Below are 24521 nucleotides of genomic sequence, written 5' to 3' on the forward strand. Positions count from 1 at the left end.
TGCAGAAACCGGTTCTATCCGGTTCTATACGGCTGATTATACTGGGGATATATACCGCTCGCGCCCCTGTACACCTCGCCGAGTATTATAGTAGATACTGGATTTCTCCGCCTGCCCTTAAATAAACACGTCTTTACCTGCTTCCATACTCTACTCCCTTACGTCTCGCGACGTGACAGAAACATGCTCCGGAACAGAAACAAAAACAAACGCACGTATCCACAGCTCGTGCATGCGCGCGCCCCCTCATCGAGGTCATGACATTCGCGCGTCTCACTCTGGTTGCTAGGCTATTTGATCGCGTCATCAAACACGTCATTGTTCGGTCAAATTTATTCGGCCGAACACCAAAAATGCTTTTTTTTTGCTATTTTCAGCTGAATAATTTCGGTTGCCGAACATTCGGTGCATCCCTACTAATAATGCAAAGACATGTATGAACTGTCAGAAACGGAGACTCAGAGAGATTCGCTAGTCGGATGAAGTATGAGAATACTCACCGTCAAACTCGAAATATATCATTTGAAGGCCTTCTCCTTCTTACTGTTGGGTGTAACAGCTGACTGCCTCACGATGCGATTAAGGTTATTCACGGTAATCTGGGGAAGTTCTTGTAAACAGTCAGTGTAAATAAATCATACTCTCCAGCGCCATCTACTCACCGTTATCACCAACAGCGAAACTGGCTTCCGGCGCAGCACCGGAAGTAACTGAGCTGGCTGAGACAAAATATAGAAGCGATGGTGCATAGAGTCTATTACTTGCACTGGTCAGGCAGGGAGACATTCATTCATTTCTTGTTATCTTAATTTTATGTCGCTATTTATTTATTATGTGTTATTTATTTATTTATTTATTTTATTTATTTATTTTCATGTTACACATGCTGCCGACTCAACTGTACTTGGAAAAATTTCCGAGTTCAAAATGTCCGCGTATGTGTTCGAGTTCGTTAATTAGACTCTAATCTAACCTGTGAGTCGATGTCCTGTGTGTTTATTGTTTTGTCCTGTGTATTTATTGTTTTGTCCCGTGTATTTATTGTCCTGTGTATTTATTGTTTTGTCCTGTGTATTTATTGTTTTGTTCTGTGTATTTGTTTTGTTCTGTGTATTTATTGTCCTGTATATTTATTGTATTGTACTGTGTATTTATTGTTTTGGCCTGTGTATTTATTGTTTTGTTCTGTGTATTTATTGTCCTGTGTATTTATTGTTTTGTTCTGTGTATTTATTGTCCTGTGTATTTATTGTTTTGTCCTGTATATTTATTCTCTTGCACTCGTCTCACAGTGTTGTGTATTTGCACTTTATGTAGTCTTGTGTACTGTTCCGTGTTGCAGCATGGTCCTGTAGAAACCTCATTTCGTTCCAGTGTATACAAGCTATACAGAGGAATAACAATAAAAACCCACTTGACTTAACTTGATTCATTTCATGTCCTTGTTCCTATACAATTTAGAGCAATTCCTATCAGAAACGGTAACATACTGTCAATATCGTTTATTTTTCCAGGACAACAGAACAGAATAATGAAGTAGTAGTTTGTTTGTTCTAGCCTAAATGTATCACATTGGTGCATTTAACTGTCTTGCTGGTTTCAGATCTGTCTCAATCTGATGTTTATCTACTAAACATTGCCATCTAGTGGGTAAAATGGCAGCTCATTATAATAAGGGATAACTCAAGAGAATGACAAAAATAGACTCATGTTGCATTAAGACAAGTCAATGAAAACGTACAAAAATAACAGAGACAGTAATAGTCAGTAAAAGGTTTATTTAGTCTGTGCCACATCTGTATTATATTATCACATGTTAATCTTTAAGAATACAAAATGGCTTTTCAAAATAAAAGCAAAGTCGCTTTAAAGTTAATTTTCTTTAAAACACACTTATCACCTTTAATAAATACTCTTTGTTTATACAATGACGACTGGGGAAGGAACGTGTTTTTAAAGGTCAGAGGAAAGGCAGACACAACAGAAGCTAGTCAAGTGCGGAGGACAGCAGTCACACAGGAAAGCCTTTTAAGACAAACTGGACTACTGTTGCAGGTTCAGAGAGGTCACGCAGGTAAATAAACAATGCAATACCAAAACACCGTCTGAAGTGTACACCTTCAGGCTACTTAATACCGCAAGGCTTATCTGGCTAGTCCAGACTGATACAGTACATTTTCATCTACATGTAAATAGACCACAAGCTAGAGATAAAGCCTATAGGTGCGCTTATATCATCTGTTGACTAGCATACTACATTCAAGTCCTTCGTTGGTTGGTATTGTTTCATTCCACACAGCAATGCAATCTATCTGTCCATCCATCCATCTTCTACCGCTTACTCCTTCTTCAGGGTTGCAATCTATCTGTTTTTAATCTAATTAATTTGTGCATTCATTCATTCATTCATTGCAATAACAAGTAGCACGTCTCTAATCTCATAGACGTGAACGTTGCTCTGTGGAACTAACCTACTGCGACCCTACACCGTGTCAAGGCAAAAAAATACAAAACAACAACACCTGAAACCACAAACTAACATTCATTATTCAGCCAGGAGCCCAGCTACAGGTAAGTGGATCCTGTGCAGGATACCTTCTCAGTCCATTGGTGTGTCATGCATACAGGTCATTAAAGAATGCCTCAGTACTTCTGCTCTAGGGACTGGATGTGTAACTTTGAGTTATTGGGTTTGGTGACAATCTCACCAACACACGCTAACGGTTAATTAAGAAGCGCCGAGTACATTTGCTGAACATGATGCACACACGTATGCTCAAGCAGGGCCACACAAGTTCACCGGTGGACATTCCTCACCAGAACACCACTGTAATTAAAATCTCTAGTTCACAGACAAACAGGGGTAAACCGGACAGAGAAAACAAAGCTTACATAATGTGTACCGCTGTCGATATTTAAGAAGAAGGGATAAAAGGTACACCAAGAATGGAATGATTAGAAATACACACATTCACGCTAAGAAAAAATGACCATGCCTGTTAGTTCTCTGGATGATAAATCCAACGGGGCTTCTCGTTCAGATTAAACAGGAAACAAGGAAATGAGAGTTCTCACCCATCCTTTTGAACACAACATTCCTTCAGCAAAAGTTCTTCACATTCATGACATTTTTTCCCTAATAATCAGCACGCATACAGATTCACGTACGTCGCTACAGATATTGGTGTATTCACACAAATACTGACTATTCACACACATCATCTACTGCATACATAGGCATACATAGTCAAAAGTCACATATTGGCATTTCTATATTACTATGTTAAAGTAAATCGTAACACAAAAACACGGGTCGACGTTCAGAGCTGCTTTTAAAGCAGTCGAGAAATAAAACGAAGCTTTGGAAGGCTTCTCTTCTCTGTAGCGCCACACTGTTAGTAAGTGTTAAACAATGTTAGCCATAATATTAGCCACGAGGTTGGTTAATGCTCCAGTGTTCTTCAGCCATTTCAGGTTTTAGCTGGTTATTTGGTGCTTACTTTTAACTAGGTGAGCACATCTTTCCAACGTTCAGCATGAAAGGGCAGTCCTTTTCCTTCTCTATCCTCAGTTGGTATCGTGGAGGTTGGCTAGGTTGTAGATATAATACTCATATTATGGTGCGAGTACCATTAATCACGCTTTAAACGGGTTTGATCAGAGAGCTCAATTAATGAGACGGAGGGAATCCCATCACTTCCCTTCCCTTTAAGTAGGTGCAGATGTAAATTATGTATCCACAAACCCACAAAAGATTTTATATATTGTATTCATAATGGGCCGGAGGAGTATGCAAATTGGATGTACAGGAGATGATCCCCTCTTTATGCTGGATGAGACGGGATGTACGCGTCTACGCTAACCTCCAGTAATACCACTTACATCAGTACAGCACTGAAGTGACAGCACTCACGTAATCAAGGAAGTGATTACTTGACTTATGACTAATATAAACAGGTCAAAGGTTAATGTTCCCTGCAAATGCAGGAGCTTTTAGAAGATTTATCTCATCAATTTATACGCTCCACTCAATAGTATTGCATGGTATGCTACCCAATTTAGTTCTCAGAAACCAAAAAGTTTAGAATCAAACATTTCGGCTCATCACAAACAAGAGTCTGCCCTTACATGTTTTTGAGGACTTTCCTTTTATTGTCCCTTGGTTCTAGCACACAGGACTTAACGTATATATATATATATATTCACACGGTTACTGTCCGAATCACGTCACATGAGAAGCTACACTCTTCAAGAGAAGCTCTCGTCCCATACAAGAGGCTCTCGTGTCATATTAATTGCACCGTTTAGCTATCCACACTCTCTGAAGATACACCAACACATTTCCAGGCCGGGAGGACTCAGATGCGACCGTTGCCATGGCTGCTGCCCCTTCTGGAGGTTATGCTGTGCGGTGTGTACTGGAGTTCAGAGGTCACGGTCAGTCCAGAGGCTTCACAGGCCAACACCAGTTGCCGCAGCGCATCCAGGGCATCCATTTTAGCGCTGCGCAGCAGATCGCACTGACCCTGAGATAGGGAGGGGGAGGGAGGAGGAGGTATCATTTGTTTTGTGAGTGACTACTGAACGCTGAAAGATAATGGTAAAAAAAAAAGAAAGAAAGAAAAAGCTCTTCAAAGAATAATAATAACAAAGTGTTAAAAGCCCCGGTGGTAAATAAATCACATGTAAATAAATCACATGTTAATGAATCACATGTAAATGAATCACATGTAAATGAATCACATGAAAATGAATCACATCTTAATGAATCACATGTAAATGAATCACATGAGAATGAATCACATGTAAATGAATCACATGTAAATGAATCACATGTAAATGAATAAATAAATTAAAAGGAAAAAAAAAAGCCCGTGTGGAATTTTATCTGAGAAGATTAGGAGAACGAGTGAATGTAGGAATAATTCAACAAAACGAGGAGCAAGACACCTTGAGTACAGTGATGTTCCAGGTGAAGCTCTCTACAGCTTTGCTCAGCTTCCGCTCCTTCAGGTTCTCCTTTTCTCCCAGCTTGACCACATTCTCATGAAACACCATGCCTTAGAGAGGAGTATAATATACAGTAATGCATGCAGAGGATTTTCATATTCAAGCAGGAAAGACATCATTTATGGTGCAGGAACCAAGTGGCCTGTGTCACATGTCTGCTGGGAAAGCATATTCCTCTTGACGAAATCCCCTCTAGTTTTTAGTATCTTCTCTAAGCTGCCCGCATGCCTCTATCAATTTCTCTCATACCAGACCAGACCAGACCAGCAGTGTGGCACTCATCCTGTTCCATTACAGCGTTTCATCCTCATAAGGACATGAGCACCAGCATTGCACCTCCCTCTATCTGTCAGCTTTTTCAATTCACTTGCACACAAGAATAAAAATAAAATGACGTCTGGCTTAATTAGAAATGTCATGCAATAGGTGCATGTGTGTGTTTAAAGAATGGTGGTTGGAGAGAATGAGATTAATGATATCCCAGTATATATATATATATATATATATCTTTGCGCTCATAAGCAAAGATTCTGGTTTATATCATATAGTGTTGTACTAATAATTCTACTACAATAACTACTAGATGTACTGCATCGTGGCTGTATCTTCATCATGCACGGTCTGACGTAACCACAATCAGTAGAGCAGATTAACCCTCCATCGACAAACTCACCTTCCTTCTGCACCTGAGCAATCCTCTCCTGCACAGCGTCCGCGTTCTCTATTAGCTGTTTATTAGCCGAGATCATCTGTGAGGACACACGTACAGGCAACATGACTTTTGCGGAGGACATATACTCACTGACACACATTGTAGACTTGTGTCAGACTAAGCAGAGACCCTGTCTGCCCTCTCCCACAGTGTAGATATTTATAACATGCAGCCCGGCTAGACAGCCAGGCCAAAACCCCTGCCTGTTTCAGATGCACCACATGAACCTGAGTCAACAGTCTCGCTCGCTGGACGAGAACAAGAGATGGGTGCAAGCTAGGAACACAAATGACCATCTCTACGCCGGATGCACTCACAGTGCTCCACGGTGAGTGATTCAGCAAATTTGGTAGAAAAAAAAAAAGACGTTATATATAAATAAAAAAAAAAAAGAAAGCACTCTGTTGAAACAGGTTTAAGATGTAGTGTTATGCTGAGCTGTTGTCTGAAAGTGTCTACACACAGAGATATATATAGAGAGAGAAATAAAGCACTGGGCTCATCAGCCAGATAACTTCAGGTGGTTGCCCATGTGGAGCCGAGCATTAACGTTACCCTAAATATCTCACAGACTCGGTACTGTTAGGTTTGTTTTGACAAACAACGCGGCCCTTACCAGCTCACTAACAGGAAACACCCGTGATCAGGGCTCCATATATTTGGTAACACTCTACAAGTTTCCGTTACAGTATGCATTACAGTATTATATTAACACATTGAGTACAATGTTAAATAATATGCGGAATTATACAGATGTTTATCCCATCGATGAGTAAAATCACATCCACTATTATTATTATTATTATTATTATTATTAGCAATTTACGATTCCTTGCGAGTAATTATATATACATATATATATATATAGTAGTCTATAGTAATCTAAATCTAAACAGGTGATTCAGGGCAAAGTCTGACTGTCTCTCAAATGACAGCAGTGTCTTATTTTGATGTTTTGATACCACAGTGTTTTTAAATCCAGACTCACACAGCTGACAGATATTTATTCTCCAGGAAGCACTCAACATTCCCCCTGGGTGTTTATGTAAATATAAAACTCAAAAGTCACAACTTTAGCTTCCTTTTGTCTATAAGCAGTATCTATCCGAAGGCACGTTCGTGCACATATCAGGGCTGTAACTGAACATGCATACGTGATTCCGAATGAACGGATCATATGTTCTATACAGAAACCAACAGAGAGACAAACAGTGAGGCACACATCGTTTCAGAAAGCTGGCCAGAACGATCCGCAGGGCATCTGGTGGAGATTAGAAGTGGGACACAGATAAAAAGTCACATTTTTTTACTTTGTGCAGGCGAGCAGTCGGATATAAAGCTCAAAAGAGAAAGAAAGAGCATCTCACGTCCATGCTTTTACAGCATTCATTCATTCATCCTTAATAACTGCCCGAGTAACAGGTGTATATTAGTCTAACAGATTGTTTATGGTCTGTTTATAAATTCTTTAGAAAATGCTGCAGGCAGTCATGAACTAAAATAACAACCGCTCGAGCGGGATTGAAAAAACCAGCTGGGGTTTAAATCTGAATACAGACACAGATATGAATATTTGAATATCTGGAACACTAAACAGACACAGATGCAGATACAGATAGTGGGATTGCGTGTGTGTATTCTGTCTCTAAACATGGGTCAGACTAAAGAGCGGCTCTGGCTTCCGAGATCTGCTTCGCCTTAAAATTTTTGCGTTCGTGTCTTAGGAAACAGCTCCGATGTAATCAGTAAAGCCGGGCATAACCCTTCTGTCTCTGCCGTGTCAATTATACAGCGTTCGAGTCCTTTGAGGATATTTTTTTCGCTCAATGAATTATTGTGTATGCGAGTGAATTACCGTGTCGTAGGCATTAAGCAGCTTGCGCGTGGTGTCGTTCAGGTTTGCGAGTGGCTCCAGGCAGGGATAACCGTCTTTCAGGATCAGGCTGGCTCCTGGGGGACCGTCAGGGCCCTGTAGCCTTGTGGCCAGACTCTGCATGCACTGCTTCAGTGTGGACACTAGGGGGAGCCCACATTGCTCTTTGAACGCCGCAGTAGCATTCTACAGAAAAGGAGAATTAATAAAAAAAAACTGGTATGGTTATTCGCAAATACACATCCAGACTCCCAAAGCAGAGCAAGACAGCACCACGTTCATGTTTTCAATTTGCTTACCGATAGCTTTCTATACACAGTACATAGTGTGGTGATCAGTCATTGGACACTTTCTCTTAAATACCATGATGAACCATAACGAGCTTTCTTTTACTTTCACACTATCCGTCGTTCCCCAGATGAGGACGGGTTCCCTTCTGAGTCCGGTTCCTCTCAAGGTTTCTTCCTCGTATCATCTCAGGGAGTTTTTCCTCACCACCGTACCGTCACCACCGTCTCGCTCAATAGGGATAAATTCACACACTTAAAATCTCTACCCTGTGTTTATACGTTTCTGTAAAACTGCGTTGAGACAATGACTGTTGTAAAAAGCGCCACACGAATAGAACTGAATTGAATTGAACAGCTGGCTGTAATTAAATAATCATACATTCCTTGTTTTTGTCTTCGGACATAGTGGCAGTTTCAGAAGAGGAGCAGGGTGCTCTTGATCCATAAAACCAGTGCTTATGATTCAGTTATTGATATTAAAATAAATTATTTACTTATGAATTATTTAACAACTACAAGAAACGAGAGTGAAGAATTTATGTGTCCTGGGAGTTTAAAGGGCTATCTTAGCAAGTCTGCTTTTGTTTGTCATTGTTTTTCTTCATTATCTTCTTGTCCTACAGTAGCCCAAGCAACCGTTCTACGCTGACTGGGTGACACCACACACTGTATTTGAACGTGATCTCAATGAAGCGGCGGATAACAGAAAAACAGTGTGATGATCAATGTAATCGGTGACTTATCTCTTCTTCCCTCACTGGAGTTTTAAACCTGGCAGTCATGTACCTCATGTCATTCTTACCATGACCACCGGTGGCACTGTGCGTGTGTGCGTGATAAGCAGTTGTATGAAAGGTATTTATACATCTGGAATAATCCTACCCGCCTATCCGATCCTGCATCACAGCAGTGACTCAGGAAGGCAAGTCCTGTCAGCTCAACGTAGGAATGAATGGACGCGTGCATGGAATGTGGACCGACCTACACGTTTTTTGTTTTTTTTTAATAGACCCAAAGGCTTGAGACCTGTTTGGAGCTGCCATGTAAACTGACATGTAGAGTAGTACATGTACTTACCAGTGCGTTCTCTCGCAGGTCAGTGGCCTCTCTGAGAGGAGCGCCGGCAGAGCGAAAGGTATCGTCTAACACTTTGATGGCCGTGTTTCGGAGAGTGACGTACTCCTTTCCGCGACGCACTCCTCGCTTCACGGAGAGGCCCCGTCTGTGAGCCTTACCTCCACCGCGACGGTTTGTGATAGCCACGTGTACAAACAGGCTGGCGTGGGGTAAAGGCTCTCCCGCCAGGCCCAGCAGAGGCACGTTCCTGTAGCCAGGCTGTAGGCATTCGAAAGCGATGGTGTACTGGCCAATAAAGTCATCACCAATGTAGTCGTCATCCAGAACAACAAACCGCAGCAGTGCCAGCTCTGGCATGTTCACCTATGGAGTGAGGATTTTAAAGCCCACACACACACTAATAAATAAACAGAGCGGAAAAATCGGCACGTTAAAATACATTTCCTGAGGTCTAATTTGAATATTACAGCTATGGTGAGTTCTAAGTGCACTCACATACACACAAACACTGCTAAAGATGTGCGTGTTTTCAACGACATTTTTATCCAAAACCAAATTTTACACACATTCCGTGCATTATTTTCATATCGGGGTCAGGGTAAGCCGCAGTAAGATTAAACACATTATCAAACTGAGCTGCTCTTCCAATACTGTACATCAAGATCAGCCTACACTGCAGCATTACTCATCATTTATGACCAGAGCCGCTATGCTGTAAACCCCGTTCAGGTCTGCATGTGCCTGTCGGAACAATGCTCAGTCAGTGCAGGGTTCTTCTCCTCAAACCTTTACATCAATAGTCGTGTTGGGGAAAAGAGAATACATTCACACACGCGCGCGCGCACACACACGCACGCACGCACGCACAGAGGTGAGTAAGTCAGGCTTGTGTGTGTCTGTACATATTCATGTTCTAAAAGCAGGAAAGTACACACCAAAGATAAATCGGTACAAATGAACAGACCGTACATACACACACAGTGAACTACCGAAACACAAATCCATCCATTTGACAGATTTTTGCAAAGAAAGAAAGAAAGAAAGAAACAAGAAAGAAAGAAAGAAAGAAAGAAACAGAAAGAAAGAAACAAACAAACAAAGTATTAAACAAAAAAAGAAAGAAAGAAAGAAAGAAAGAAAATAAGAAAGAAAGAAAGAAACAGAAAGAAAGAAACAAACAAAGAGAAAGAAAGAAAGAAAGAAAGAAGAACGAAAGAAGGAAGGAAAGAAAGAAAGAAAGAAAATAAGAAAGAAAGAAAGAAAGAAACAAACAAACAAACAGAGAAAAAAGAAAGAAAGAAAGAACGAACGAAAGAAAGAGAAAATAAGAAAGAAACAAACAAACAAACAGAGAAAGAAAGAAAGAAAGAAAGGAAGGAAATAAAGAAAGAAGGAAAGGAAGAAAGAAGGAAAGGAAGAAAGAAAGGAAGGAAGAAAGAAAGAAAGAAAGGAAGAAGGAAAGGAAGAAAGAAAGGAAGGAAGAAAGAAAGAAGGAAAGGAAGAAAGAAAGGAAGGAAGAAAGAAAGAAAGAAAGAAGGAAGGAAGAAAGAAAGAAGGAAAGAAAGAAAGAAAGAAAGAAAGGAAGGAAGAAAGAAAGAAAGAAAGGAAGGAAGAAAGAAAGAAAGAAAGGAAGGAAGAAAGAAAGAAAGAAGGAAGGAAGAAAGAAGGACAGAAAGAAAGGAAGGAAGAAAGAAAGAAAGAAGGACAGAAAGAAAGAAGGACAGAAAGAAAGGAAGGAAGAAAGAAAGAAAGAAGGAAGGAAGAAAGAAAGGAAGAAAGGAAGAAAGAAAGAAAGAAGGAAGAAAGAAAGAAAGAAAGAAAGAAGGACAGAAAGAAAGGAAGGAAGAAAGGAAGAAAGAAGGAAAGAAAGAAAGAAGGAAAGGAAGAAAGAAAGGAAGAAAGAAAGAAAGAAAGAAAGGAAGGAAGAAAGAAAGAAAGAAGGAAAGAAAGAAGGAAAGAAAAAAGGAAAGAAAGAAAGAAGGAAGAAAGAAAGAAAGAAGGAAAGAAAGAAAGAAGGAAAGGAAGAAAGAAAGGAAGGAAGGAAGAAAGAAGGAAAGAAAGAAAGAAGGAAAGGAAGAAAGAAAGGAAGGAAGAAAGAAAGAAAGAAAGAAAGAAGGAAAGAAAGAAGGAAAGAAAAAAGGAAAGAAAGAAAGAAGGAAGAAGGAAAGAAAGAAGGAAAGAAAGAAGGAAAGAAAGAAAGAAGGACAGAAAGAAAGAAAGAAGGAAAGAAAGAAGGAAAGAAAGAAAGAAGGAAAGAAAGAAAGAAAGAAGGAAAGAAAAAAGGAAAGAAAGAAAGAAGGAAAGAAAGAAAGAAGGAAAGAAAAAAGGAAAGAAAGAAAGAAGGAAAGAAAAAAGGAAAGAAAGAAAGAAGGAAAGGAAGAAAGAAGGAAAGGAAGGAAGGAAGAAAGAAGGAAAGAGCGTGGTGGATAATATTATAAATACTTCGCTTGATACGGAAATCATAACTGCTCGTTTTTTAACCGTACTTTATCGTTTTAAATAGACAGAAATTCAATCTTTTCTTCCACATCCTACAGAATAATCCTATCCCTAAAATATTTCCTGAATACACCCTGAAGTGAAGAAATTTTTATCTGAAGCAAAACAAAAGGACATTGCTCCTGCAGTCACGTCAGCCGAGTGCACCTCTACCGATTCCACATAAGACTATTACGCTTAAAAGTAATGACTTAATACTTATGTTAGATAACGGTCAATAAAAAACAAGATCTAACATTAAATTACTGTGACGGCACTGAAATAATCCGAGCACAGAGACGCCAATGCAGAGAGACGGGCAGCGTTAGGGATACGTCACTCGTGATGAATGCGCTTAATGAAAAATAGCCAAAGCAAAAAAATGAGGAAGCAACGGTCATCGATCATACCACACTTAGTTTCTGAAGTGTGTGTGTGTGTGTGTGTGTGTGTGTGTGTGTGTGTGTGTGCGTCTATAGAACAGACCTCCTCTTAATAATAGTGAAGCAGCAGTCACCAAAAGGTCATAGCTGCAATACAACGCATTTAATCCTCAGCGCAGTCTTAATTACACCGAGCTTGAATCCTCAAACACACGAGCAAGAGCTCCGGGAACGACTTGTCCTTATCGGCACGCCTTAATTACAAGCTGACTGTGCATGCACCTGAAAGTGTGTTAGCAGTAGCATTAGTTGTTGCCTCTATAACTGCAGATCTGAGAGAGCTGTTTTGTCCATTTGCACCTACATTCTTACTGAATCGAAATCTAATTGGTAATTAACTTTAATATAGCTTTAGAACACTGAAAATCACCTTAATTACATGTATGTTATAAAATCCATTAACCTCATCATAGCTTGTAACGGAACATTATATATTTGGAATATCAGACAAATAAAAAGGTAATAATTTGTCCAACGCTTCACCGACGAAGCTCGACACGGTCAGAGCCGTCTCCTAGCCATTTTCGCTACAACTGCTACAATATGCTAATTTCCACCGTTCTTTGGGAGGAGCAAAGTCACATGGTCTTGATTTATTTTTTTTCTATTCACATCCTGTTGTGAAATCTTATTGTGCGTGAGTGATCCTTCGTGTTACGTCCAGTGAAGGCCCGATTTCTAGTTCTGCGTTCTCGGTTTCCTGTTAAAGACCCTAGCTCATGTTTCGTTATTTTTCTGAGGCTGGATTATCCCCGCGCATTACAGTATAAAACGTAACGCAATTTCATGCATAATTTAATATGTTGGCAAACATTTTATTTTGGAAGATTACATTCCACACGGTCTTACGAGATTAGCTGGCTGGAACAGTAATACTAATTAAAGAGTGCGTGAATGTGCGTACGAGTCAAACGGAGAAAAATAGAGTGCTACGTGCACACGGGGTAAGCTCTTGCCGTACAGAGCAAGTCTCACATACAGATTTTTCCAGTGTGGGAACTCATATGTAGGAACTTTAGCTTGCATAGCATGTATACGTACAAGCCCAATTGCGAAAATGTTGGGACAGTATGGAAAATAAATGTAAAAAACCAAACAAAAAGAGTCGTTTGAAATTTCAGTTCCCCCCTGTACTATTTTGAAAACACACTGTTTGATGTTTTACTTTGTGAATTTAATTTATTTTTGAAAATATACACTCATTTCAAATCTGATGACTGGAACACACTCCAAAAAAGTTGGGACAGTCGATTGTTCAGCACTGTGTAAGATCAGCTTTTCTTTTAATAAGACTTATTAAGCGTTTGGACGCTGAGTGAAGACTCCAGTTGGTTAAGTTTAGCGAGCGGAATTTTCCGCCATTCATCCATTATGCATTTCTTCAGCTGAGCGACTGTACAGGGCCTTCGTCGCCTTATTTTGCGCTTCATAATGCACCACACGTTCTCAATGGGAGATAGGTTAGGTCTGCAGCAGACCATGCTCGCACCCGCACTCTCTGTTTACGCAACCATGCGCTTGTAATCCGAGCAGAATGTGGGTTTGGTGTTGTCCTGCTCTGGATGGAAGCATATGCTGCTCCAAAATGTGTTCATATCTTTCTGCATTAATGATGCCCTCACAGATGTGTAAGTTACCCATGCCATGTGCACTGACACGCTCCCATACCATGTGCACTTGCACACCCACATACCACGACAGACGCTGGCTTTTGGACCTGACGCTGATAACAGCTCGGACGGTCCTTTTCCTCTTTGGCCCGGAGAACACGACGGCTGTTCTGTCCAAAAACTATTTGAAATGTCGACTCGTCGGACCACAAAACACGATTCCACTGTGCTACTGTCCATCTCAGATGACACCGAGCCCAGAGAAGTGGGCGGAGCTTCTGGACAGTGCTGATGTATGGCTTCTGCTTTGCATAGTGTTACGTCCCATGTAAATCTAGGGGAATCGGCGGACGCAACAGAATACTAAAAGGTTTAAAGAGTGTTGGTCTGAGCCCTGCCACAGCACCACAAGCAAACGAATTACCGTAACGATTTTTATTTACAGCTCATGGAACAAAGATAAGGTATTGCGATTTAAAAAAAAAGCTTAAAAGAGAAGCAGTGGGTTCAGGACGGGGCAAAGCCAAAATTACGAAAATAAATAGTCTTACTGGGGAATTTAAACCTCTAACTAAACTAAGAACCAAAGAAAAGAAAAATAACAGCGGAATTGTACCCTAACTCCATTCCTGGCCCCAAAACAGGAGAAAACAAGAGTTAAACAAAAATGCCGCCCACCTCCCTACAGCTCCAAAATAAACAACAATTAATTAACTAATAAACTTGGTATTAACAGCCTCAGCAATAAAACAAAACAAAAATAGAAAGGACTAATAAAGGTAAATTATAACATTAACCTTTTAAATGTTGGAGACACTCACAACAATCAATAATTACTACAATACCACAGAGAAGAAGGTTAAGCAGTTATCATGTTCAACACCGAGACTGTAAACTGTAGCTACAGGCTGGGCAGGACAAAGACAGCGCTCTGGAGAACACTCTTGGAGTGAAAATTTCTCAAACTCTAGCAGTTTCTTCTCTGCTTTTATGCTGGCTCACTCTTGACTGGTAAGCAGGGACAGCTTGGGGCAATCAGCTACCCACCAGACAGATTGAGTAGGAGGAGCCAAAGAAGAAACAGAGAGAGAAACATGGAAAAAACACTAAAGAAAAAATATTCAACAAAAACTGTAAAGAAAACAATAAAGAATACGTCTCTGGACATAGCAATAGTAAAGCCTTAACTTGCATCTGTGGATGCAGCGGCGAATGGTGTCGAGTAAAAACAGTTACCAAAGTATTCCCGAGCCCATGTCAGGATCTCCATTACAGACTCATGACGGTTTTTAAGACAGTGACGTCTGAGGGATCGGAGATCACGCGCATTCAGAAGTGGTTTTCGGCCTCGCCCTTTACGCACCGAGATTTGACCGGATTCCTTGAATCGTTTAATTATATTGTGCACTGTTGAATGTGAAACGCCCAAAATCCTCCCGATTTGTCTTTGGGGAACGTTCTTCTCAGAGTGATGGATTATTCTCTGACGCATCTGTTGGTAGATCGGCGAGACTCGACCCGTCCTTGCTCTTGAAGGACTCGGCCTTTTTTGGAGGATCCTTATATACTATGATTAGACGATCGTCTCACCTGTTTCACATCACCTTCTTATTTCAACTTCTCACATCGCTATTAGTCCCAAACTGCCCCTGTCCCAACTTTTCTTGGAATGTGTTTCATGCATCACTTTTAAAATAAACGTTTATCTTCAAAAAAAAAAACTACGCAGTTGATTAGATAGAACATCAAATACCTCGTCTTTATACGTTCTTTTGTTTAAATACAACTCAAAGTACATTCACTCCTCTTTGTTTTTATTAGCATTTCCCAACCGTCCCACCTTTTTCAGAATTGAGGTTGTATAATATGTCAGTTTTACTCATCTGCATGTGTGCTAGTGTACAACATTTTTTTGCTATGTATTTTTTTGTAGGACTGTAACTTCTAAAGCATGCACTCCTTGACGAACAAATATCAGTGAACAAAACAATTTGTTCTCATTGCATCATTTTTACACCAAATTTCTGCACATGCTCAGACTAGTTTACAATCTCTGTGCTTTTAGAGCAACTCAGGATCATCGGGATTCACATGAACCCGCCTTACCTGGGTTCCTTATTACTGTAGCTGAGTTGGCGCTAAAAGGGAAACTATGAAACATTTTATAATCACTACTACTATAGTTGCTCATTTCAACCATCGATGTCCCGAGAGTTTTTTTGTTGATTATTATTACAGTCAGCATGTACATGTGTGTGAATGTATGCATGTGCCCATTCTGTATGTTCCCAGCACAATAATTTACAGTGAAAGTGCATGATCTTATCAATTTGTAGATGACTCCAGTCATCCTCTCCATGGAGATTTGATTTCTAGTTTAGAGCTACACATAGAGTCTGTCTTGTTTCAGACCTCAGACTTGCATTGGCCTTCTGCCTTACTGTGGTACTCACTCACGTCTTCTTGAACTGTTTATGCGAAGTCCAGGCTAAGCAATAATCTTTCTGTTACGCTCACATTTCGAAATGACATTACCTCAGCAATGCTACAGTAGCACTTTTTTTGTAAAAAAAAAAAAATGTTTTAAAAGCAAAGGCTGTGACATTTGTGGTGTCCAGTGGAAGTTATTGGTAAAAACGTTTCAAACATGGCTGGGTACGCAAAGATACAGTGACAGCATTGAGTGCTTTGTTAAAGGAAATCCCTGAAAAACATTTCATACGTTTATATCGAGATAGATTCTTTGCAGCCTTACGGATTAAACTACCAAAAATCATGTTCCAGGCGTACTCACATAAAAAAAGGTTTTAACGCCATCTTCTACGATATTTCAAAGAACAGCTCACACTTTTAACTTAAATCTCTGACAAAAGCCAAGGAGTTAAACATTTTCCTAGCGAACGTATCGATCAATATGGAAATGAAGCAGTGATGATATAATTCTTTCCTGCTGTGGTTTGTCCTCCAGTAATTACAAGCCTGTCTGATTCTTAATCCCAATTGCCATTAAATAGCTTGACTGTTAAATCCATCTTGCCAGGCTGGTCTTTAAATATGTCTTGTGGAAAGTAGTACTGGTTCTGTGCAAATCAGTGGAATCAAACTCTCTCTTACCTGAAACTCAAACGTCTCGTCAAACAGCGGGTTATCCTGGTTCTGGGCTGCGGTGCGAGTTCTCTGCTCAGCACAGTCTGCCGGTACACCATGCAGCTCTAGTACCACATAGGGGTCGATGACTTCACCCTTGGCCCCTGAGCCCTGTGGTTTGGGCAGACTGTGAGCACTGATAACCTTCACCCTGAGAGTCTGCGGTGGTACACCAGGCATGCAGCCCTGTGACTGGGCACTGAAGTAGGAGACTTCATCTCGCATGACAGCTGGCCTCAGCACATATCCACAGCCTGCATTCTGTGCAAAGCGGCCTCGGCTTAGATCCAGCATGGCACCTGGTGTCTGCTGGTTGAGTGCAACCAGCTGCACACCTCCTTTCCAGTAGCCTTGGGGGTTGGGGTTGCTGGAGTCTAGCCGGACTGAGCTGGGTCGAACTCGAGTAAGAAAGCGCTTAGTGAAGCTTACCAGCTCCTCAGGGCTCTCACTTGCCAGCCGGCCTGCTTCACCCTCTCCTAAAGAGCACAGGGTCAAATAAGGGGAGTCTGGGAGGCCTGGGGTGCTGGGTGTGGAGGGGGTGGTGGGAGGAGAGGTTTGTTGAGACTGCTGGGCGCTGGTACGGTGAGCATAGAAGTTACGGCTACCAGTTCGAGCCACTGCGATCAGATCAGAAAGCTCTCGCCGCAATCGAAGTCGCCTTGGCTGAGGGGGAGGTGGGACCACCAGAACAACCCCTAGGTCCTCCTCCCCAGGAATGGTCATCCGACGACCAGCCAGTGGACCTCCACCACCGATCTCCTCATCCTCCTCAGATACTTCTCCCTCAGAGCCGTCCTCTTCTGGAGGAAGCTTCTTGCCTATCAGCAGCACCCTTCCCTTTAGCTGCTCTGGAGAAGGCCATGTGGTCGTGCGTCCCCCAGGAGTGATGGGCAGACATTCAGGCCTGTACAGTTTTGCTCCAAACACCTTCTTTAGGTGCAGTGCTAGAGTCTGCTGCTGACTAGGGGAACATCGCTGACACAAGTATAGTAGCAATGGGTACTGAGAAGTCAGAAAGGCGTATTTGTTAATCACGTCCAGAGCACTGTGCAGTGTGACTAGGCTATGGTGATGATGATGATGATGATGATGGTGATGATGATGCTTGGTGTCTGACTCATGATCAACACCCAAAAGTGGTTCCCCATCAGGTCCATCTGTTACCCCAATCTCCAAACATCGACACCCAGATCGTAGGGCTCGTGTCAGCCCTAACAGATCAGCCTTGCCATGCACCTGATCATCTAGCAGGTAGGAGCGGTAGGAGGCGCTGATGTAATAGTGGCACAAGGGCAAGGTCATGTCATGACATACATACTGGTGCTCAGGGTCAAACAACTGGCACTCAGTTGACTGAAGGTAGTGAGTGAAGCCATCCAGGCCCAGGAGGCCTTTCTCGCGGCAAACTCCAGAGGGTTCAAAGCGCCGCAGGAGCTCTACGCAGCCTTCAGTGGTGGCCAGCGGCAACCCCTGCTCAGTCTCCAAGAAAAGACGTAGGTCCTGTACGTCTAGGCACTCCCGGTCTTTCGATAGCTGCACCAAAAGGAAGTAAACGTCAGGCCGGGTGCACAGCTCGCAGTAAGCCTCCTGAAATTCTTCAAGTGTCACATGAGATGTCAGCTTCTCTTTGCTACGTTGGATCTCCTTAAAGCGCAGACGCACCTAAGCCATGAGTGTAGAGAGGGGAGAAGTTTGTTCAGTTCTATAGTCTATATCTTACGAACACAGCTAGAAGCTTAGAACACACCGCATTAAACAATACATTTTACAGTCTTAAACCCTTATGGATTTGGTTGTCGTCTGGAGGATCACGTAAACCATACATCACATACAAACCAGGGCTTTCCTTTAAGAAAAGTTCCAAGAGTGTAAGCTCCTCTAAACTTGCCCAACTGTTGAAGATTTTAACAGTAATGGGAGATTTCCACAGAAATTTGACATGATCAATCAAGTCCAAGTCTATAGTACAGTAACGAGTGCTGCAAATCACAGCCAGCAGCACAGACTCTACTCTTTTCTGCCTTCTCTATTTGCCCTTTAGTGTCTTTAATTGTTTGTTTTTTGTTGCCACATGAAGCAGCTGCCTCACACCCCTCGTCACAGAGACTTAGAGGCATGGTATTGTTGCTCTTATCTGTCCTCCTTCTGTCCTCAGCTGTCAGTAGCCTTTCCCTCCACACACGCACACACACACACACACACACACACATAGACATGCATCTGTGCAGCTGTTAAATTCCACTCTCGCAGTCACTGTGAAGCGCAGCAGCCAGACCGACTAGTGATGCAGAGACATGGGCCTTGGTAAAACCACTGATCCTGAAATCTGCGCCCATATCATTTGTTTTGTTTAAGACTATGAACAGTCCCCTGCTGCTTTAACGCTTTCAACCCCAGCATTTGACTCTCACTTATTTAATGAGCATACTAATTAAAAACACCATAATAGGCAATCCTGTTTAACCCTCTAGGTGAACCCTCGTTCTATATAAAGGATTCTGCATTTCCAAAAAATGCCCCATTCAAAAAGCTGATAATCATTCAGATAACGCTCAACGTTTAGCTCTGACTAAACAATCGGTTGGTTTTAAAAGCTTTTTGGTGCTCTAAACTCTAATAACACCTTGGCATTTTACACAAGTTTAAATGATGGTTTAGAAATTGTTCACATTTTGAAAAACAAATACAAATGTACATATTTATCATTCATAAGTTCTGTTCATAGTAACAGTTGTACTCATATGTTGCAATTGTTTTCAGTACTGATAATGGCAAACAGTCACAGACTTGTAGAGAGGTTTGACAAATCATGTCCGTCTCACCTTTGCCTCCTTAATTCCAGGGCACAGCCTGCAGATGGTGGCCACAGCTATGTCCTCTGATACAATCCCGTGCCCATCCTCATCCCCCAGGGCAAACTCTGCTGCCAGCCAGTCCCTCCGTAACTTGCTTCCCACGGTTCTCTCTCCTAGTCCTCCATCTCCTCCGGCTCCACCGGCCAAGGCTCCAGGGTGGGACACTAAATACCGCAGGCCAGTCACCCAGATGTTTGCTACATCGGGCGACAGTGCCACCAGGTCCAGGGACTGATAGTCATCTCCATGAATGATGGAGAAGGCAGCCTCTTCAGCCAGGTGGTCTGAAGGGCCATTGTGGAGAAAGGTTTCAGTGCTTTTGCCTGTGCGGACCTCCCTGATAGAGGAAATGTCCAGTCGGGCGCGTTCCGCGTCCTTTTTTGAAGGCTCCCAACGCAGACAGGCTTGTTCAGGGTCTAGGGTGTAGAAACGGCAATAAATACGCAAGTTGGGGCGCACTTTTTTTAGCTCACAGCCACCCTGCATGAAGGCCAAACAGTCATCTGCGCTGCTCACTTTCTTTTCTGAGGGCATGCTGCTGAAGGAGACCGTTTTCTTACGCCCACCTCCAACTTTGGTGACTGATGGGTCCTACAGGAGAGAGAGCATGATTCAGGTTCTGTTATGATTCTGGAGAAATCAGAGACCAGAGATTGAAGGAACACTGAAGGACTCTGCAAGACATGCTTTTAAAACTACCCGGCTTAAAACATAACTTATTTTAGATGCTAAATTAATATATGTATTATATACATATAGTGATATATGGTAACGTATATATATTGTAATATGTACTACACACATGGCTGACTTACATTTACTTTGTAGAATAGTCTGGAAATAAATCAAGCTCCTTGTCACATCAGCCCAGGACATTATACCTCCCACTAGCTTTGGTTCAATCCCCCCCTCCTCCCCCCCTTGCCCTTCATGTATTTTGACCCTTGCCTCATTTTTTGCAGATTGTGTTTGTGTGTCATTCTTGATGCGTGTTGCCCATTGCCCTCCTTACAACCTTGATTTTGGATTGTATGTTAGTTGTGTAATAAACCACCAGCAAACCCCAACCCTCTTTCTAGTCCTGTGTGTTATGCTTCTTCATTTCCTCTAGGATAAATCTGCTCTATTTTCCCTCCATGCTGTCATACAGTATTGGCCCATTCTCCCTTCCACATCCTGAAGCTATCAACTACCTTTCCCTGCACTGCTCGTCTATGCACTTTGCCTAACTGTTACAGATTCTATATTTGAAAACACATTATATACTTGAAGTAGTTATCCCTATTATTTTCACTATGGGTCTATTATAATGTTACTTATTTCTTTATTTATTTATCCATCCATCCATCCATCCATCCATTTTCTATTCCGTTTATCCTACAGGGTCACGGGGAACCTGGAGACTATCCCAGGGAGCATCGGGCACAAGGCGGGGTACAAGCCATCGCAGGGCACAATCACATACACATTCATACACATTGGACATGCCAATCAGCCTTCCATGCATGTCTTTGGACTGGGGGAGGAAACTGGAGTAAGGTGGCGGAGGAAACCTCCGCAGCACGGGGAGAACATGCAAACTCCGCACACACGGGGCAGCGGCGGGAATCGAACCCAGAACCCTGGAGGTGTGAGGCGAATGTGCTAACCCATGCCTGCGCCCATTTTATTTAATTATTTATTTACGATTATGCCAGCTCTCCTGTACTGTTTATGCGTATAATTCAGATGTACAAGGTGTGAGTAGGCTGAGTTAACACAGTGGTGGTAGCCCTGGTGTCGCCTGTAATATAATCAGCAGAACAAAACCTGAGCTTCCAGAAGTTGCCCTTCAGCAGACAGGAGAAACTTTCCGGACACTTTTTTTTTCTTTTTTTTTTCTCGTTTTTAACATAATCGAACCTTCTAGGTCAAGACTAACGAGACAGCAGACTTTGGAGAAGTAACTTCAGATCCTCCAACTCTCATCTGTCTCAGTCTGGCTGGCTCATTACAGGGCTGGCAGAAGTCATTCTTTAAAAACTGCCTGTTGCTCTGGATCAGGACCTAGCAGATGAGCCAGAACCAACTGCAGAAAATCCAGGCTCATAGAGACTTAGAGCAAACAGCTGAAAGAAAGAAACCAGCAAGATGGCGAAACTCATCCGTAAAGAGCTGGGTCAGCAACAATTACCATGTAGGGCTCTGGGCCTTGAGGCATTACCACTGCTGGTACCAAGGACCTTGAGGTGTGCACAACAGACACCAATGAATGCTGAAGAAATCCTGATGTCTTTAGCAAAGCTGTTCATCCACCGTGCTGGTTTAAAAGGGCACCTATGCTTGCTCTATAAACATTTTGGGGTTGTTTATCTTTAGTTATTGACAAGCGGTCAGGAAGTGGTAGTAATGGATGGGAAAATGTGCAAAGATGGTGAGTATTGCAAGTGGTGAGAATGATGGGCTGAAAGATAGCTAGAAGAAGAAGCAGTTCACTTGATGCCCAAATTAGCAGCTAAATAGTGCAAAGTGTAGATTGAAAAATGGTTCTATAGATTACAGGAACAGCATGACATAACCCCAGGTGTATAAATATAGAAACATATATAAACAAGCCACCTGCACAGTGGAACAGCAATGGGAGATGAAGTGGGGTTAAATATAGTCTCATTGTTCTCTCCCACTACTCATAAAAAATACAAGGAGGGAGGCGGATAGAAGAGGAGATAATGGTCAGTAAAAGGGGAAAGACAGGAAAAGAATCAAACAGTACATGATGCTGTTAGAAAGTAATGATAGCCCCAAATCACGTGGGAAAACAAATGAATAGAAAAACATTGCGGTATTAAGTGGGAAGTGGTAGCTCTGTGGTTAGGATGTTAAGACTTCTGATCAGAAGGTCATGAGTTCAAATGCCAAACTGCCAACCTACTGGGCCCTTGAGCAAGGCCCTTAACCCTCAACTGTTCATTTGTATTTTAAAAAAATGAGATAACTGTAAGTCACTCTGGATAAGGGCATCTGTTAAATGATGTAAATGTAATCCTCCTGGCCACTGGTTGTGAGAAACCATCTTTATTTATTTTATTTTTTAAATATCTGCTTAGACCCAGGTCTTTACGAGTGTAGGAGTGTTCTGGATTATCATAAAACATTGAAGAGCCAGAGATCTGTATCATGGTAGAATAGAACAGACTATACTGGAAAAATGCAGGTAGTGGAGCCATTTTATGGCTATTTTTGGCACATTAATAAATCAACTATAAATCAATTGTCATGAAAGGTCATGGGCAGCCTACTGAGCGCTCTGTCTTCAGTAGAACTTTGTGAGTAAGCAAAGATCAGAGAAAGATGAAACAGAGGCTAGCTGAGCAATTGGAAGCAGCACAGAAACAATATATTGCGATTATGCATCGATTATTCCATGTTCAAACAACTCAGCTTTGGGCTAAATGGTCATTCGCCATTATCGGAAAAATGCCAGTGAGACAATAAACCATGACTCCCTAGTGATCAAAGAACTCTATATTGTGTGGATATACATGGCTAAATACATTCCCCTCTTGGGCCGTCAACTGATCTAACGCATTAACCCGATTACCACTAGCCGACTGCCTATAACATCACCAACACCTAAGATATTTCCACTCACTCCAACACCTGCTGCTGCATATAATCTGTTCTTCCATGGAAGCTTGAGTGAAGCTTAAATCCAGCTAATGACCAACCTCTGAAATTAGTACCACCCGTAGCATGGCGCTCCCACAGCTAATCCGAGTCAGATGAAGTAGCTATAATTCTCTGGTGGCAGTGAACTTGGATTACCATACAATGAGTTTAGGTGCTCAACAACCCAACGGTGTGACTAATTTAAATACAAAAGTCCTGGAACAATGAAAATGGGACCTAGTGTTGATCTCATGAGGCTGAATTTATTAATACACAGCCTGATATGTCAGAAATAGAGGTGTGCTTGGGGACCGGGATCCCACAGGACCCAAAAAAAAAAAGCCTCAGAAGTGAGCAGTTTTTATTCGCATGTGGGAGGGAGTGTGCGGTCAGATATGAAACTCAACAACGACAACAAAATGCCACGTTGATTAACATGTAAGCGTATTGGATACAGTGCGTTTAGCATGTTCATTCGTTCATCTTCAGTAACTGCTTCATCTTGGGCAGGATCTCTTTCGTTTAAACTGCTAACTTGTTCATATTTGGAAAATAAACCAACAAAGCTCTTTAGCAAATATTGGTGGCAGGTACAAACCGAAATAGTAACTGCTTGAGCGGGAGGGATTGGTCAAACCTTCTGCACGTGCGGGCAGGGTTATTCAGAATTCCTTCTGGAGGAGACGGGCATGAGATTTAAAAAAAGAGTTATTCTCACACCTTTTAATCACAAACATGTGGACAAAGAGGGATGGAAAATGTAGTGGAGATTACTGAACACTTGTTAATCAGACAAGGCATGGCTATATAAGCAATAACGTTTACCCGATGCAAAGATATGCAGTTTAAGAAGCTAGGTCAGTAGAGTAGTGCTTCTCACCAGACCACCCAAGTGCGGAAAATTATTATAAACAGTTCAAATGTGAACAGCAGTGTGAACTGATTAAACTGCCTGCTTGTATACATTGAAAACAATATACTGCAGGACACTGAACCACTGTCCAAATAACCTGGGTCTTCAGTTACTTGGAAACAATTTGGAAAGTCAACAATGGAGCTTTTACTACTCTGATCCCATACTAGGTCTTAAATTGCTTTATAATGGAGTAGGAGCTGTAAGGCTTATCAGGGCTTTAAGGCCAGTCTTTTGAACTATGTGGTAAGACATACTGATAAAATTAAAGCCTTAATATCAAGTAACAACACCACTGCCTCCAGAGAACATGTATACATGAAGAAATGCTTCCAGTTTCCATCGATATCCACGGATCATTCAGTTATAGAACACCTGCTCTTTATGCAGTTATCCAATCAGCTCGTCATGTGGCAGCAGCACGAGGAATACGAGGATACCGGTCGAGAGCTTCAGTTAATATGG

At 41.8% G+C, this 24521-nt stretch overlaps 1 protein-coding gene across 2 annotated transcripts in view; it reads right to left on the reverse strand.

Moving 5' to 3' along the window:
- Nucleotides 1-1761: 1761 nt before the first annotated feature.
- Nucleotides 1762-24521, reverse strand: part of plcl1 (phospholipase C like 1) — a 75576-nt gene continuing 52816 nt past the window's right edge. For both annotated transcript variants that reach the window (XM_053627696.1, XM_053627697.1), the window contains exons 2-8: nucleotides 19463-20086; nucleotides 16608-18302; nucleotides 8963-9325; nucleotides 7578-7781; nucleotides 5684-5759; nucleotides 4951-5060; nucleotides 1762-4526 (exon numbers count right to left, since the gene is read on the reverse strand). In XM_053627696.1, coding sequence (XP_053483671.1) covers nucleotides 4359-4526; nucleotides 4951-5060; nucleotides 5684-5759; nucleotides 7578-7781; nucleotides 8963-9325; nucleotides 16608-18302; nucleotides 19463-20086 — 3240 coding nt within the window. In that variant the 3' untranslated portion in view covers nucleotides 1762-4358. The remainder of the gene's footprint in view (nucleotides 4527-4950; nucleotides 5061-5683; nucleotides 5760-7577; nucleotides 7782-8962; nucleotides 9326-16607; nucleotides 18303-19462; nucleotides 20087-24521) is intronic.

This window comes from Ictalurus furcatus, chromosome 6 (assembly GCF_023375685.1).
Source record: "Ictalurus furcatus strain D&B chromosome 6, Billie_1.0, whole genome shotgun sequence".
Lineage (NCBI taxonomy): Eukaryota > Metazoa > Chordata > Actinopteri > Siluriformes > Ictaluridae > Ictalurus > Ictalurus furcatus.